Source organism: Berghia stephanieae, chromosome 6, assembly GCF_034508935.2.
Source record: "Berghia stephanieae isolate SIO BIC M18660-M18661 chromosome 6, UCSD_Bste_1.3, whole genome shotgun sequence".
NCBI classification, from domain to species: domain Eukaryota; kingdom Metazoa; phylum Mollusca; class Gastropoda; order Nudibranchia; family Aeolidiidae; genus Berghia; species Berghia stephanieae.
The window spans coordinates 54,261,664-54,280,256 of NC_088365.1; the positions used below are offsets into that span (position 1 = coordinate 54,261,664).

General features: G+C 35.5%; 1 protein-coding gene across 2 annotated transcripts; it reads right to left on the reverse strand.

The window, feature by feature from the left end:
• Positions 1-2,751: 2,751 nt before the first annotated feature.
• Positions 2,752-18,455, reverse strand: LOC144975277 (nuclear transcription factor Y subunit beta-like). 2 transcript variants are annotated; one of them, XM_078919216.1, is made up of 9 exons: positions 18,346-18,455; positions 15,511-15,592; positions 14,011-14,078; positions 12,323-12,388; positions 10,803-10,870; positions 9,445-9,574; positions 8,102-8,165; positions 6,079-6,164; positions 2,752-3,727 (listed from the first exon to the last, which is right to left on the reverse strand). In XM_078919216.1, exons 2-9 carry the CDS (start codon positions 15,590-15,592, stop codon positions 3,716-3,718), a joined length of 576 nt encoding a protein of 191 aa, XP_078775342.1. In that variant the 5' UTR covers positions 18,346-18,455; the 3' UTR covers positions 2,752-3,715. The 2 variants fall into 2 exon arrangements, with proteins under 2 accessions (XP_078775342.1, XP_078775340.1); XM_078919214.1 differs by having other exon boundaries at positions 3,672-3,747; positions 18,346-18,434.
• Positions 18,456-18,593: the final 138 nt, after the last annotated feature.

Here is an 18,593-nt window from a genome sequence, read left to right on the forward strand (position 1 = left end):
CCTAACAAACAATCCAATGATAATAATGGCAATGATACAAATTACAATGATTTGATGTTATCAAAATCAGTCGTTTAAAAATAGGACTTGTATAAAAATATACATTTGATTTTAAATTACAAACAAGACTTTAACAGTTCATTTTTATCAACAACGATTTAGATAGAAATATGTCAGAGAAATAGGCACTAACAATAATGGCAAATGACCTTCATCAGAACTTAAGTTCTATGCAGATCTGTCACAGACAACAACAATAACAACAACAACAAAATAATGTTTAACCAGTTAACTGCCCTATTTGGAAAAACACTTATTAAAAAATTTGGCCAGAAAACTTATCCTTCAAATATCAGTCGATTTAAATAACCCTCATCTTGGCAAAATCTCTCAAACCTGAGACTTCGTGAAGATTATAAAAGAAACTAAAGTAGATAGCAAGGGACACCTGATACTGATAGTTTTGTCCCACAATGCACACACAACACGGGAGAAGGTCCCTGTCATTTTTTTTCACTTTTGACAAAAATGAAACAAAAACTAAACCCAGATAAACACATATTTTATCTGAGCACAGACAGTTACAGCGTGTATTACGTTGCCTCAACGTATCACCTCTGTTCGAATGGGAAACAAAAACGTTTGTGGAATTTTGCCACAGACATGAACTTTGGATTTTAGAAATGAGAAACAATAAATTTTAATTGAAATTTTTATGCCCTTTTAAAAAAATAAAAACAACTCAGTACTCCCAACAAAAAATAAATAAATAAATAAAAACATAAACAAATAAAGATCAAATTTGTGACAAATTCATCTTCATATTGGCAAAAATTTTAAATTGCTTACTGTTGTTTGTATGTGTACAATGTCAGTGATATAGGCTACACACCAGCATGGCTTCCTTGAACTCAAGCTCTCCTCAAGCTCACTCGAATGTCCCGATTTTTTTTTCCTAACTATTCTTTGTTGTCATTTCAATCCTTCCTTGAACTAATTTCTACCTCAAACACGGTTTCCTAAAATCAATTTTACCCAGCCAACGTAATAAAACAAAAATTCGGTTAATTAAATAGATTTTTAATGCGACCAGTGATTTCAAACATTAATGATTTACCGTAATATTGAAAGTTACTTTTGTGCATATATATCTCTACTACAGGCGTGTATCCAAATGATACACACGCAGACACATACAGCCACTCAAATACCTTATCCCAATATGGCATAACTGACACCTCTCTATTTTTTATCACTTCGGCAGACTTTTTTGAAGACCCAGAGGAGGAAACCGTGCTGGAGTGAAGTTACAACAATGATGATGATGATGATGATGATGATGATGATGATGATAACAATAAAAAATACAATGATGAAAGTGATGATGATAATGACAATAAACAAATAACAATGATGAAGGTAATGATGATAATGATGACAATAAAAAGAACAACGATGAAGGTGATGATGATGATGACAATAAGCAGAACAATAATGAAGGTGATGATGATAATGACATTAAAAATAACAATGATGAAGGTGATGATGATAACAATGACAATAAAAATAACAATGATGAGGGAGATGACGCTGCTGATCAGGATGATAATGAAGATCATTTTATAAAAAACATGTCAATAATTTACATATTTACATTTTGAATTCTTTGAAATGACGTCAATAAAATGTCACAATGTGAGAGGCCCGTCCATTACAAAACATTGCATAACAGTCAACACGTTTTATGACTAAATCCCTTTGGTTTTGGGGGAAAACTCAATTTTACTATGGCGTAATAGCAAAACCATTAGGAGGCATCCGTCCCCTTTATCTATTTTTTAAAAAAAATTGTTCCTATTCGAAGCCTCTCCATCTTATCACTCTTTCGTTAGTGTTCTCAAATTCAACAATTTTACCCTAAAAATTATTGTTTTGTTCAAGATGTCATGAATTGAAAAAATGCATTTTTAATCAAAATCAGATGAGTAAAAAAAATAATTTTGGTTCAAGTCCTTCGCTTTTTTACTTTTTTTTTTATAAATGAGGACCTGAGAGCGAGAGCTGAAGTGGAGTCTCTGGAGAGTCTCATTAAAAGGAGAAGATGGCAATAGTTGGGGCATGTCTGTCGCAGACCTGATGAAATAATGATCCAGAAGACTCTGCGACGGACACCCCAAGGAAAGAGGAAGCGATCCCGCCCCAAGGAGACTTGGAGACGTAACATGGAGAGGGACCTAAAACAGAGAAGTCTGTCCCTCGAGATGGCCCCAAGAATAGCTGCTGACAGGACCAGGTGTAGATCCCTTGCATCGCCTCAAGTGCTAGTAGGGATTGAGGGAGTGAGTGAGTTAATCCTCATCCGACAGAAAATCAACGATTTCATCTCCCTCCATCAACACCCCCCACCCCTTTCCAGTCACCCATACTCTTTTTTTTTTTTTTAAATTGTGATCATTATGATTAAATGAGTTTTAACAGCAGAACTCGAACATTGCATGCAAAACCTCTCAACCAGCTCACAAATTTATAAATGCAATCCTAATATATACAAAGTTGCTAACCCAAGGTAAAAAAAACCAAACCCAACAAAATACAAACAAAAAACAAAACCATTCATCCCCCTGGAATAGGTTTGTACAAATCAATGCCAGAGAAAGCAGAAAGAAAAATACAAGACAAAACCAACCAATCAACAAAAAGCCTGTCACAGTCTCCTAGTCGATTCAGCACCAGATATTATAATTTAAAAAAAAAAAAAAAGGAAAGAAAGAAAAATGATATTTTTTACATGATTTATCATGATTCAAATCTAAAACAAACTTTAAAATAATCAGTCCCTTAAATTCATTATCAAATATATACAATATATAAATAATAATAATAATATACAACATACAAACCAATGAGTACTCATTTTCAGGTCTGACAACCCAAATTGTTATGGGAAATTCTCTCAAACCAACTTAAAATATCATCCATAACAACAATGTTAAAACAGGCCCCATAACTGCATTCGATGATCAGACTTGCGAATATGTACATGTAGGTACAAACCCAGGTTTGAAAAAAGGACGAACATTCCATTCATTAGCTAAAAAATAATTTTAAAAACAGAGCAGAAAATCAACAATGTGAAAATTAGAAAAAAAAACAAACAAACCCCCCCCCCCCCCCCCTCCCAAAAAAAAAAACCCATGAAATTTTTGCTGGTCATGGTGGAATGGAAGAAAGGTAGAAATTTAACTTTGTAAACATTCCCACCCCCACCCAAATGGAAAGTCATAGTTCATTTTCACTACAACATCCATCACATGTGTGGCTGACTGATTGCGCAAATTTCATAAATTGAGTTATGTATGCAGTGGCGTAGACCACATCTTTCTGATCATTTTCCACTTTTAATTTTCATTCTCTGTCTATTAGAATCTAGAAGCCAAGTTATGATTTTTTTCCGAATAAAATTTGTTGCTATGGGAAACACTTTATCTTCCATCTTGGCTCATATCTCAAATTGAAGCTTGTCGCATCTTCCCTGGTTTTCTCAGCCAGCCTCACAAATGTGGAATAAACAGGATACGGTGAAACAAAAGACATTTTTAAAATGAGCAGAAAATGATGATGAAAATGGTAACACAAACAGCAGTCAGGTGTTCGTTAAGTCTTTGACTTGGGAGCAGTTATTCACAAGGGCTTGGGGGAGGAACTGGGGGCTGGCTTAAAAGTTTATCTGTTGAGGAGAGAGAATAACTACATTTCATTTTTTTTAAATGTAGAAAAAAGTTAATGACAAATGTAAAAAATGAAATACAGTGCAGAACGGATATATCAACAACAGTTATATTGAGATCATGCTTATATTGACAAGACTTCAAAATCCTGTTTTTTTTTTCACTATATAACATTAGTAAATAAAAATCACCTATATCGACATAAATTTTACCACAAGACGGTTATATCAACGTTGTGAACCATTGATACCGACAATAATTTGTTTAACAAAAAAGGATGAATACAATCTATAAATGGTCAAGACGTCCTGCAGTGAAGTAAAACAGAACAGCCTATAAAATTGCAGAGATATCACGCTGTGATGTAAAATAAGAGTCATAGAAAATGCAACATGATTGTTCAATGACATCCAGTGAATCGTCATTGATCCTAACCATGATGTCAGCAGTCTAGTCTAGTCCAGGGCTGTGTAAGATTTTCTCTGTACTGATACCAATAATGGAATTCCTGATATACCAATAATGGAATTCCTGATATACAAATAATGGAATTCCTGATATAACAATAATGGAATTCCTGATATACCAATAATGGAATTCCTGATATACCAATAATGGAATTCCTGATATACCAATACTAGAATTCCTGATATTAATATTACAATATTATGTCGATATATCCGTTCTTGACTGTATTGGAAAGTATTGTACACATTTGTGGTCCTGGCACTTGATACTCACCTTTGCGGTCCGACAAGTCCCTGGTTCGTGTCCCACTCCAGGTGATGCAAAGTTGAGGCTCTTTACTCACTCTCTCTATCTCTCTGTTGGTCACTCTCTCTCACACTATTGGTCTGTCTGTCTTTTTCTATCTCTCCATCTTTCTCTCCTCAATGAAGATATTAATTCTTATTAACTTCTATAACTTCCCAGCAGGGTTTCCTATAATTCAGTTGGTAGAGCACCTACTTCCCATGATGCAAAGGGACCCCTAGATTCATCCTGGGTGAAGCAAAGACCCCCCCCCCCCTAATTCACCCAGTGGTGATTGGGTTGCTGGGTCTGTTAGATCTGGCAGAAAGTACTTTTGCGATAGACTAGCTACTGCTTTATGCAAAGGGTAGCAAGCAATTGCTATTCCCAATTCCCCACTATAGGAACCTGGATAAAGTCCCGCTCCGTGGGCCGAATGGCCCCGAAGGACTTCTTTTACTTTGTATAACTTAAGGTCAAAGTTCATTTTCAGATGCCAAGTTCACGTCAACACAACACGGATATGAGACAAAGGATCTTATTTCTGCTGGCAAAAACACTTTCAACCTCGAACCAATACTTTGAGGAATCAAAAAGTTGAAAATGAGGAATTTGACATCAAAATGAGGAATCGACTTACTGCAAACATATGTTTATTAAATTTTTATACAAGTCCATAGCTGCCAACTTTTCAAAATGCAAAAACGTATTGTTATACGCGGTGCTGCGCGGACGCCCAATTCATGTCTTAAAATGGCATATTTATTAATATATTTAAGTACTAGAATGGTCAGAACTGTAATACTAAGAGAAGCTTACCTTTATCATCATACTGGGTAGGCATAAGTGATGGGGAGGTGGTGACAGAAGCAGATTACTGAGGCTTGGGCTTAACAGCCTCCTTTGTGGCGAAAATTTTCTCCCAAGATAATTTTTATCAGATTTTCTTCTTCTTTTTTTTTTTTTTCCTGGATTTTTTTTCTTTTTCTGGATTGGCCAAATCGTACTAAGTACGATTTTATCGTACTGGTTGGCAGCTATGCAAGTCATTTGATTCATTGTGTCAAAATTTTTTTTAAAATGGTCTGCTCACTCTTCCTCACTCATTCAAACTGTATTCCAACAGCATTTAGATTAGATATATCACGTAATATAGCAAGTCTGCAGGGTTGGCAGGGTTATGGCAGGGAGGTAACTGGTTAAAATGTATGGACTTGGACAAAAAGCCAAAACTAGATAATATGCTTAATTTGGAAAGTCAAACTCCCATATCGGCACTTTTAGCCTTTGCTATAAGAGATATACTACATTTGGGCTAAATTAAAAAAAAAACCCCAAAAAAAACCCTGTGAGTCATTTTGTTCAAAGGAGGGAATTCCTCCTCTGGCTCCAAAATCGCAGATTTCCACAGATCTGATGAAAACCATCAGCAATGAATGAATACACGTGCTGGCTGTCTGACTGAATGAATACACGTGCTGGCTGTCTGAATCATGTTGAGTATTCTGTTAAGTGTTTCTATATCTTTTGAAGGAAGCCCGAGCCGCTACTTAAAAAACTGCAGCAAGAAATGAAACTTGTTGTAAGTAAAACTCACCTGTCCCGGTGCGTACGCCGTCGTGTAAATGACTCCTTGCTGGGCATTCTGGTCGGTCAACATGGCACCTCCCGTTAATGATTGGACTGGAGATCAGGAGAAAATAAACAAGAATTGTGGATGTTGGCATCATTGTAATCGTCAAAGTTAAAGTTAAACAGGGAAAATCCTTATCTAATACCCCGTCAACCGGGGAAACTATGGGTGCCAACAGGAAGAAGTGCTGAATCCTGAAACTAAAATCTTGACACTTTGACAAACCTGAAAATGTTCCTTCTGAAAGTGCGGCCTAAATTTTACTCTTATTTCATCACCGTTATTATACCATTATTAAATGATTACACAGCAAACATATTGACACAATGAGGAAATTAATTTGATTTTAAAGAATCTACCTCCATACACTGAAAAGGTGGCTGAATCATGTTTTCAAATTTTTACCGATGTATTAGGTTCTTTTACTCAAAACACTGAAACCAGAGGTATTTGACTTTGAGATATCGCGAAACCGGAATTCCGGCATGAACCGGAAAACTGGCACCCATGGGTAACTTTACCTCTTTTATATTGGTGAGTATATTTAGTTTTGTGGTCATTATTTCCTTTGATAAAAAATCAAATCATTTAACCAGGACAATCACTACAACAAAGCTCAGATGACTCAAAATGCTCCAAAGTCACAGAGGCAAATTTACCTCTTAACTCTCTCCTTACCAGCCAATTTCAGGATTTTCCCCAAAACTTCACACCCAACTAACACAAAAATAGATTTTTTATCACTCTCACATAATAGCAGTAAAGTTCTTGCCATACATAATTTATTAAGCAAAACATACTCTACAACACACTGTTAATTTTCTTTAAATGTTATGACGTACAAGAGAAATTTGAATAAGAAAAATGTTGATTGTATCGTAACGAATGTGACGATTTTCCTATAGTTGGTGAGGAGAGGGTAAAGGCAAAGTTCCCCCAGTTGACGGTAGTAGTAGTGACCTTTGACATCAATCCCGTGTTTCTATGTCAGGGTGTCACACATAGTGGCCAAAACTTTTCAAAGAGCTAAAACAGGACACCCAACTGCCATGACCCAAAACAACAGGATGTTTGGACTTCATTTATATAATATAATCTAGATTTAAAACTTTTTCTGTTCCTTGTTTTAATTTGCTGGCATAATTCTGGGACAATCAACCATACATTTAAACAATCCCATTTTTTAAAAATATATCTTTTTTTTCTCTCCAGATTTGCATGCTTAAGAGTGATTTTCATGTAAAAATGAGTGGTAATATGAAATTGTAGTTTTTGTCACTTTTAAAAACTATAGCAGTAAAAGGAATACACTTAATGCCACTCAAATCTTTGTTAGTGTTTTTAGACAGCCATTCCAATGATTATTAGCTCTCACTAAATTACATCAATCAGACTATATATCTTTCAGGTTACACACAGTTTTGTGTGTTGAAACGTTATATCTGGTCGGTGGATATTCAGAAATAGAATCAATATCTTTTGTCCCCAATAAAACACATGAGCTTAGAGCTTCAAGCAGGAGCACCATCAGCAAAAGACATTGACTTATCCCAGTATTACACTTATGACTAAAAATATTAAATTTTAATTTGGAAAGCTGTGACTGTATAAGCTTAAAATAAAAATTCCAACCTTACTTTCAACCTGACATAACACTCACTGTTTTGGGACCTTTTTTTTTCTTCTTTTCACGCCCTTCCCCCACGAGATCATAAGATATCATCGCTTAGACATTCAAAGAAGGAAAATAGATAATTCATCAAACAAGATGTCTTATGACAACAAGAATCACCCATGTTGTCACAGTGAGCAAGTTGGGGGTTAATAATCTTCCCAAATGAAAAAAAACGAAGGGCCTGAAATGGGGCTCAAACCCAGGACCTTCCGGGTCATAGTGCAATGCCTTAACCACTCAGCGACTTTCCCCCCATTTGGGACCAATGACCGCTAATAATGGGTTTGAAGACAAAATGCAGTTCCTACTTACCCATTATTTCCTCTGGAATTTCACTGTCTCCGGCAGAAACTCCTGACTTTTCACCCTTGGAACACTGGATCAAAAGAACACGAAATATATTTTTTAAATAAAAACAATTACGCTCTTTCCCAACGGTGTCATTCGTAGATACTGTCACCTAGGCATTCCATGAAGGAAATATAACGGAATTCAAGACAAGGACATTCATTAAACAGTTTCAAAAGATTGTTTTTCCAGAGTATGGGAGATAACTGGTTAAAATGTATGGACTTTGACAAAAAGCCGAAACTAGACAAAATGCTTAATTTGGAAAGTCAAAATGATTTAACTGTAAATTTTGAGAGTGTGATAGGATTTGTAAAAGTCGATGAAAGTGAAAGGTGTGATCCAAATTTCCTGAACCAAGTGATTTCCTATAAAACATGTCCGACCATACGCAGATGATCACATGATCATCGTCAATATTTTGGACCTACGAAATGGTTGATAAAAGATATTTTTGGAACTTTCCGATGAAAACTAGGGTCACCATAAAATGATAGTTTATTAATATCTGCACACTTTCACAAAATGTTTTAAGTTAAATTTGCATTTTAAAATCATTAATTCTTTTTTCTTTCCTTGAGCACTTTAAAAGTTGAAATAACGATTGGTAAACTGGAAGCCTTTTTTTCTCCACAGAATCACTTTTCTACTTCAAATGACCATTAGTCAACCAATTAAAACCATATAAAATAAAAAACAAAATAAACCAAAAATTCAAATTGAATCTATGAAATCTAGGTGCAGACACACACACGCACACACAAACCAATTAAATGTATGTATGTCATGTCTGTGACTGCTTGAGATTTGTGGTAATACTTTGTGTGTCTGCAGGAGTGGAGAATCAATGATTCAATCTCAATTCGAAATGTCCTTATTGTTGGACTAAGCTGCATAATACTCAAGGTACATAGAAGTAACAGCAAATAGAATTATAAATAAATCAATCAATCAATAAATATTAGATCTTTATGATCTTTCCTGATCTTTATTTTATCTTTCCCAGTTGATCATTCATTTCAATTTTATTTTTTTAGTCCCTCAGAGCTATGGAGCAGGAGTTTATCCCAGGTTTAATAACGTGAAATGGACAATAGCAATTGCTTGCTACCCTTTGGATAGGACACTAGTCTATCGCAAAGTATTTCCCACCAGATCCAAATGACCCAGCTACCCAATCGCTGCTGGGTGGTTAGAGAAAATTTTGTAAATTTCGACTGTACCCGGGACTGACCTCTGTCCCTTTGCATGTGAAGCGAGTGCTCTACAAACTCTGAGATATCTTGACCCCCATTCCGTTCACTCACCTCTCGATATTTTTGAAGGTAAAGCTTGAGGGGTTCCACATAACTGTCAAAACCCAACGTAGACATGGCAAACAGGATGTCCTCTCCATTGATCGTTTTACGTTTCTCTTGGTGACATCTTTCGCTGGCTCTGATTGGTTGGTTAAGGATCTCAGACTTGAGGGACTTTGTTTTTTAAAAATAATTTTGCAGTAAAATATATCATATTATGTACCTTATGTGCAGCTGAAGCACCGAGAGGGTAATGAAGTAAGAATATATCATAATTTGATCAAAAAGTTCATAGTTTCATTTCAAGATGAATGTTGCAACAGCAAATCCATCAATAAAACCACAGCAAATGTCCGGAGAGCATGAATATCATCTCAGAACTCAAAATTCTTCGGACACATTACTCCTCATCCCTTGGACGGGTCAAAATTTAAAAAATAAATAAAAATGAAAAGCAACTTAAATTTCCACTTTAGTCCAATTTCATCATCTCCTCACATTCATATAATTACATTTAAATTTAGGACAAATTGCTTTATTGAAATATGCAATTTCATTTTTACACCAGTAGGCAAGCTTGCATATTCTAATAAATTATTTTGTATGAAATATGTAAAATATAAAATTTAAAAGAATATGAATAAATGAAATTCAGCAAAAAGGCATCAGATTTTGGAATGGTCTTGTTTCCATGCATTTTGACACATTCAAGCAAGGGATGAGGACGGTGCAATTTGAGTGGCAGGACCAGTCTTGAGATGTAAGATAACAGTCATGGCTATCTGCTTTTTGCTACACTGATCCCTCCCTAAAGTTGTGGCTTTCGTTGGTAAATTTGCTGTCTCACTGCCAAATAATTAGCCGTTTCATTGCTAAATTAGCTGTATAATTGGTAAATTAACTTATCCAAAAATATGAGATAAAAAAATATAACCTGTTCTTAGATAAAATAAAGGAAAAAAACGAAGACCAAAGAAAAGTCGTTGGTTGGCAGATCTGGGGCAAAAGTGATTTATTCTGTAGATAAGCGACTTGAAAAGAAATATATCCTCATTTCCATCAAAAAATTTTTTTTCAAGTCACCACTTAGGGAATGTGTGCATAGTAGTATGTATGATAATTTATTAGTCTCTGTGTTTGTTAAATGCAATGGAGCACTTGTCAGTGGATTATGAGTGCTAAATATATCATTTATCATTACTATTATCATTAATAGTCTTACTATCATTATTATCATTATTATTATCATTAATAGTCTTACTATCATTACCATTATTATTATTACTGTTATTATTTCATAATCATTATTATTACTGTTATTATTACTGTTTTTACTTTCAAAATTCAATCAAATAACAAAAGGATACTCGCTAGTAATGAAACTGATGAATTCCGACACACATTCTTGCACGCATTCCTTGGCATCTTTTGCTATCTGAAAATAAAAGGGAGACATTCATAAAAAAAAAGCGGGAAATAATTTTGGACGTTGATCTAAAACTGTTTTCCAAACTTTAAATAAACTTCAAACTATCAGTCTCAAACCTGCCCACTTTTCTGAGACAAAATTCAGTGACGACGCAAAATTTTACACAAATTTTGAGAATACCTTCTAATCCAATCCAGATAGTGGAAAATTGGTCAAAACAAAATATTGTTTGTTTGTTTTTAAGGGTTTTACGGCCCTTGCAACACATTTAGGTTATATCAGTGCCAGTAAAAAGGAAGAAAATGGGATAGTAAAAAGTTCTAGAATTACAATTAAAGCACCCAAGAGAAAGTAAGACAAATGGGAACTGGGAACAAATAGGGATCAGATGTAGATTCCAAGAGCATACCACCAATGTACTTAGTTTGAGATCACCTATAAGTCTCATCTGGACACAAACACAAAATCCAACAAAGAGGAATACACTCAAATGCTTACATTAAAAATAACAAATATAATAATACATAACAGAGAGATGATTTACAAGGAAAAAAATATCACATCCCAAAACAATAACTATGCATTTGACCGTTTCCCTCTCAGCCAGGACTCCGACAAGGGCCAGGAAAAAACCAAGTAAGCTCATTCCAAGACAAAGACAGAAAGCTTTTCGAATAAGATATAAGGGGATAGAAGACACAGTATGTAGCGGAACAAAATAGATAGGAAGACAAGAAGGCAATCATTATGCAGTGCCCTGGCCTGAACTGGGGATGCAGAAAAAAAACAAGTCACTGGCTTACTGACTTAAGGCCTTTCACTTCCTAATCATCCCACTGGGATGCTTCAGTTGCCTCTCTAATTGTCTGCGTCAATTCGTTCCACAGTTCACAGTCGTTTTCTGCGGATGCTAATCTCATAAGATTCAGAGCTGCCAACCCCATCTTATGAGAATGTGTCCAATGGGAACTAAATGGGGGAGATTTCATAAAAATGGGTACAATCCTGAAATCGACGGAAACTTAACCATTGTGAAAGTAAGAGGAAGGTATACTTATATAAAGTCACACCGCACAAGCTCAATTGCAGCAACAATGATGTTCCCAAGACTATAATCCAATCCTTTCAGAATTCTACCTCCCAGCATGAAGATCATAATTGGTCAAAAAATAGATGAATATCCACTTGGTCACCAAGGTTTCTCAATAGGCTAGTAATAATATGAAACACTGAAAATGGGTACAATCTTGGGGGAAATGCGTACAAGCGTACAATCGCTGAAAATGCGTACAATTCCGCAATTTATGCGGTAGGTTGGCAGCTCTGTAAGATCTTCCTCTGATTTTAGTTCTTGGTTAAACAGGAACCAAGAACCAAAAAAAACAAAAAAATAAAAACAAGTCAATGGAAAGAAAAATGAAATTAAAATGTTTCATCCAAAGGGCAAAGGTCACTTACCTTTCCTGAAGAAGGGACAGCTTTTTTCATGATGCGTGCCACGTTGGCAATAGGAAGGAAACGATCCTGTAAATAAACGATGGTGGTCATTAATCAAAAATTAATTACAGAAATGTTTATATTGTTTAAAAAAAAATACATATATATAAAAAATTTGAGTTTTTTTAGTGCAATATCCATTAAACACACTCAATGTGCTTTACAAGGGGTCCCTGGCCATCAACAACACTTAACATTTAGAACGGGACATGACGTCTGTTAGGCGATATTACGATATTTTGGACAGAGACAACGCTGTTAATGGTCAGGTACTCTTTTTACACCTGAGTACGGTGAGAGAATGTACGGAAAGCGAGTGTCATACCACAAGGCCACATAGCCGCACACATTGTATCACAACAACAACAAGAAAAGAAAAGAACAACAACAGTAAAAGAATCTTTATAGAAGAATTTTGTTTTTATTGTTATTAAGTAGTTGATAAAAATAAAACCATTACCCCTTAACCCTCTCCTTACCGATCATTTTCAGTATTCCCAAAATGACAGGCTTACCCGGCAGAAAAAAATGATTTTTAAAACTCAAACAAGCTCTCTACAATACAACAATATGTTCTAATCAATTAAACAAAGATCATTCTTCAAAGTTTGTGATGTACAAAATAAATCTGAATAAGAAAAATGTATTTTGTGTCTTAACAAATGTGACGATCTTTCTGTAGGTAGCAAGGAGAGGGATAAATATACAGTGGATTCTGATAAATCCAACACCATTGTAACTGAAGGTAGATTGGTTGACTTTATCCACTATCAATGGAACACACACAGATAGGAAAAGGAAATCTGGGACTTTACGCAGACGTTGACTTTAAGAGTGTTGAATTTATGTGGATTTTAAATATACACACACGTTAGGACTAAAGGCCAGAGGTATGGCCTATCTCAATTTATCAATCAGTGTTGCTATTGATTCTTGGTTGTATATTTTTACATTTTTGTGCATTTGCATGTATTATATATGTATACATTGTCGCCATAGATTCTCAACTTTGTGTTTATATACATTTTCATGGATGCCACGTCTGTAAACGAATTTCCTTTTTTTTTTTTTTTTTGATGAATAAAGTATATATCATTATTATTATTAATATTTCATGGCTGTACTATTACTATTAGCATTATCGTACCAGTGATTAGCATAAAAATCAACCTGTTTAAGTTTCACTTCATTTTACTACTTTTAAAAATCTTAACATTCCTGACGACGGTGATCAGTTGGTTTAGGATCATGGCTGCCTGTATCCCCCCCACCCTAACTCAATCCAAAAATTCTATTACTGCCTGATCATTTAATATAATCAATTTCCTGCTACACTTTAATCATGAGAGAGAATGAGAGAGAGAGAGAGAAAATAAGTAGGAGTGAAATATCTGTTCAATGTTATAGCTATCATTTAACGTTATAACAAGTGTAACTAAATGACAATTTGCCATATTTATGGACAATAAATATCTATTATTATTATTATTATTATTATTATTATTAGATCTCTTTTTTCTTTTATTGGGACCACCAGTCCAGTGTAGTTTTCACACAAAGTCCACCCAAAGGCATTAAACGTTTTCATTAAAAATATCGATATTCTACATAACATTGTGAAGTCGTATTTCAAACATTTTCTGTCTTACCTGCTCTCTCAACGGCTCATCCATGACTTTGTCTTCATCCATATCGGGAGATCCCAAGTCCCCGTTTTCTGGAAAATGAAACGATAACAACTTGATGTCAAAGTTATTAATCAAAACAACAATAACAACAACAACAGAAAAATATGATTTAAACCTTGAACAGTTACAAGAGACAAGAAAGTGCGACAAAGTGACAAGATTTCACAAAGACCTCGAAACGACCCAGTGAAATTATCTCTTTGTGACATTCAACAAAAAAAAAAGAGGAAGACATCAACGTTTATAATAAAAACAGTTAAAATCCCTTTAAGAGATAGAAGATCTGCCATCTGTCTGGATAAAACAGGATGTAATAACAATATAAATGTTTTTGTAAATTACTGAAGAAGAACAGCTTGAAGTCCAAAAACGTTCAGTGTTTGGTCATTGGTTGTAAAGTGCTTTGAGCATGTTTAGAGGATATTGCGTTATATAAAAGCTCAATTTGTTCTCCTTTTTTGAAGCTGTCATATCAAAGACTGTGCCAAAAGTTCGTCTTTGTGACGTTCAACACAAAAATGCTCCAATGTTAAGTTATCTGGGAAAAAAAAACACAAAAACTTCCAACAAAATATTCTTGTGCTTTTGATTCTCAGGGTTAAATACTGAAAATAATAATCCATTCTAGCACCAAAATCATAGTAGTAATATCTTGCCAAAGTGTGGACCAAGTTGATACCCTGTCCACACTTTTTTGAACCATCGACACACTAGTTCTGCTTTTATTCTATTGGAGCTAAATCGCCAGTTTTGGTTTATTTTACATTATTCATCTAATAAAGACTGATGACAACAAATCCTTCCCTTAGATTTTCGATAATAATAATAATAATAATAATAATAATAATAATAATAATAATAATAATAATAAAAATAATAATAATAATAATAATGTACACTTATATAGCGCCAAGATCTCAAGCAATAATAATAGATTTTTAAAAAATATATATATCATTATACAATTAGCATAACTAGTAAATTTAGACGGAAACACATTCAATATCTAAAACGATATATAGAGAGATACATAAAAATAGTATGTTTTAAAGGTACATTTAATAAAAAAATCAAGCCAAGAAATGATTTCTAAAGTTATACGTCTTGAGGTTGCTTTTGAATGTCTCCAGGGATTCTGAATTTCTAACTAATATAGCGGTGATAACCACATTCAAAATTACCCTGGAAAAAAAAAAGAAAAAAAGGGACGTCCGAAGACTAGATGATGGATAGGGTAAAGGACGATATGAAAGAACTGGACCTGGAGGAAGATGATGCAGTGAACCGATATGCATGGAGAAGAAGAAGAAGAGAAGAAGAAGAAGAAGTAGAAGAAGAAGAAGAAGAAGAAGAAGAAGAAGAAGAAGAAGAAGAAGAAGAAGAAGAAGAAGAAGAAGAAGAAGAAGAAGAAGAAGAAGAAGAAGAAGAAGAAGAAGAAGAAGAACCAAATTCAGACTTTACCAGCATCGACATCGAAGGGCCCTTGGCCCATAATGGGCTCCAGGTGTCCATCGTCAGTCCCATCATGACTGTCCGCCATCATCTGGTGACAAACGAATGTTGAAATGAGAAGATGAAAAAAAAAAAAAATGTAATCTTGTCCTGTAACCGATTAGCCAGATTGGATTTTTAAAGATTCATTTGTTTTAATATCAGGATGGGGGAGGTGACAAAAGATGGCTTTAAAAAAAAAAAATTAGGGAAAGGAAAGGAAGGGTGCGGGTGTAGCAAAACTATTTTGTTTTAATCTTAAAAATGTATTATTTGTAAAATTGAGCTTTATATAGCGCAATATCGACTAAATGTGCTCAAAACGCTTTACAAGGGGTCCCTGGTCAACAGCCTGTTAGGCGATATTACAATTTTTCAGACAAAGACAACACTTTTAACGGCCAGGTACTCATTTTACACCTGAGTACGGTGAGAGAATGTGAGTAAAGTAAAGAACCTTTTCCAAGGATTCAACTATGCGCCAAGCACAAGGTTCGAACCCATGACCTTCCGATTCGAAAGCGAGTGTCATACCACTAGACCACATAGCCGCTAGGTGAATGATAATGGGAACTGACTGGTTAAAGGAAAGCATTACAAGAAGGAAAACTAAAAATGAATCTTTCCCCACTCCCATCCCAAACCCCCACCCCCGAGGTAGTTCCAGAAAAAATATTTTGGGACGATGGAGGGCAAAGATAGGGGGTCTCCACGCTGAACAGGAAACAAATGAAAATCTAAGAAAGGATTTCTGAAACAGTAAATGCCATCAAAAGTGTCATGTGATCTTGTATGACAAGCGTTTTCAGATCTGAAGGTCTTGGGTTCGAGCCCCACTCGGTGCATAGTTGAGTCCTTGGAAAAGGCTCTTTACTCACATTCTCAGGTGTGAAATAAGTACCTGGTCGTTAACAGTGGGGTCTCTGTCAGAAAAAAATTGTAATATCAGAGTATCGCCTTACTAACAGGCGTCATGTTTCGCCTTACATGTTACGTGTTGCAGTTGGTCAGGGACCCTTTGTAAAGCGTTTTGAGCACTTTTCATGGATATTGCGCTACATAAAAGCTCACATTTTTTAGAAGGTAAATTTAAAGCACAGTTTATTTCTAAACGTGCACTGGCGTTTTTTAAAAACAATTTGACCATCCCTTTTCTTTTTTTTATGGCAACATGTTAAAAAAGCCTTTTACTTTTATAAATACAATTTGGCTTTCTGTGTCTCTGACAAAATGATAGAATATCTGACGAACAAACCATAGCTAAAAAAGGTTTGCTAGAGGACCACTTCTCTTTAAAAGTGCCACTCAATTTACTCAGCTCCCATATACATACTTCCCTTAGTCAAACAATGCCTACTTTGAAGGATAAAATAAAGGCAAATTTTCTTTCATTGACCAATCAATTGAAAGCTGATGGAGACATCTGGTGAATATGAATATGTCTTACATTGAAATTGTGTGGACTAGTCATCAGGGAAAAAAACTACTTTACACCTAGCAATATCTGCCAGGTACTAGTTAATACCATGGTCGAGTGGGGTAGTGTTGCGTTCAATATATGTGCCTCTACTCCACTACACACAGAGCGGGTAGAATTTTGCCATTTTCATCAATGTTTATAACCAAGCTCACCATTGGTGGAACTCTCTATAATAAACAAGTCAAGACAAACTGGCTCTTATTATTATTATGGACTGTCACTTTCAGTATCACTACACTACTACTTAAAAAGTAGAAAACGGTAAGGGCTGCCTGAAGCCGGTGATCGTAAAATACTAACGAAAGAGTGAAAATGGAGAGGCTTCGTATGGGGACAAAACAGACAATGGACGTTTCGGGTACAAACCCTTCGAATACTGCAACCACCATTGAGTACAGACGATACAAGTTATTTTTCATTATATTTTATTTGTTTTCCACGTTTATTTGTGTATTGTTGTGCTGACGAAGGGTTTGTACCCGAAACGTCCATTATTTGTTTTGTTCCCATACGAAGCCTTTCCATTTTCACTCTTTCGTTAGTACACTACTACTTTTATACTTCTTCAACAGCCAGTCTATTATTCCTTTCACTGACGACTTACTAGTAGTCCGCTCTCGCCTAATCAGAGTTTTAGACTTAGAAAAGTGAGTGCAGCTGGCATTTGTGTCGATAATAACATAAAAATGAAGTTTCACGGGTTCGAGCCCCATCGCTATCGCGAAGTTTTTATTCTGTTGTCTTCTTTCTGGCTACTCGCTTCATTTCTTAATTTTAGACTTACTTTCACCTCGACACTGACACTTCGAAAAGTAATTTCTTTTGTTTTTCAGAGAGAAAGAAAAAAGTATCATAGGTACAATTTCAATTTGAGAAGGGGGGGGGGGGGTGATACCAAACTGCTACCACCATTCATCGCGCCAAACCCTTCTTTCATTCTGCCAAAATTCCCAAGAACCTATTATTATTTACAATTACAATACTAGATGGTCAGTTCAGTGACATTCATGATCTAGATTGAAAGGTAAGATAGAGATGGTGACAATCTCAATCTGTGGGAGTCGTAGTCGAGAGTGAACTATCGGCAATGTATGGAGTTGTTGGAGGACCACAGCTGACTGACTACCCACGGTTGTCTGAAGTTGGAGTTGGAGGGGAATAGAATCTGAGTCAACACGGCCGCCATTACATCTCCCTCGAAAAATAGTGGGAGAATGTTTGTCGCATTCGACTGAAATGGCTTTAAATATATCTTTTGATTCTTTTATTTACATCGGTGTCGTCGCACGTGTAAGATCGAACTTAGTCAACTAATGAAAACAAACCTTCGATGAATAAGATAGTTTTGAGAATTGGTTGGTCAATCACGAGCCAGTGAAAATGCAGCAGCTTCGACAGGCAACCATTCACAGACAAGCTAAGTCAAAATGGCGGCGACCGTTTCTAAAAATAGACACGTAAGGGGGGGTTTCTCTAGTCACGTGACCTATGGCAACGTGTGCGTTGTGGAATTTCTCAGAAAATTTGCGTTGACCGTTAGTTGATATGCAAGGAAAACACCGATTTACAAGTC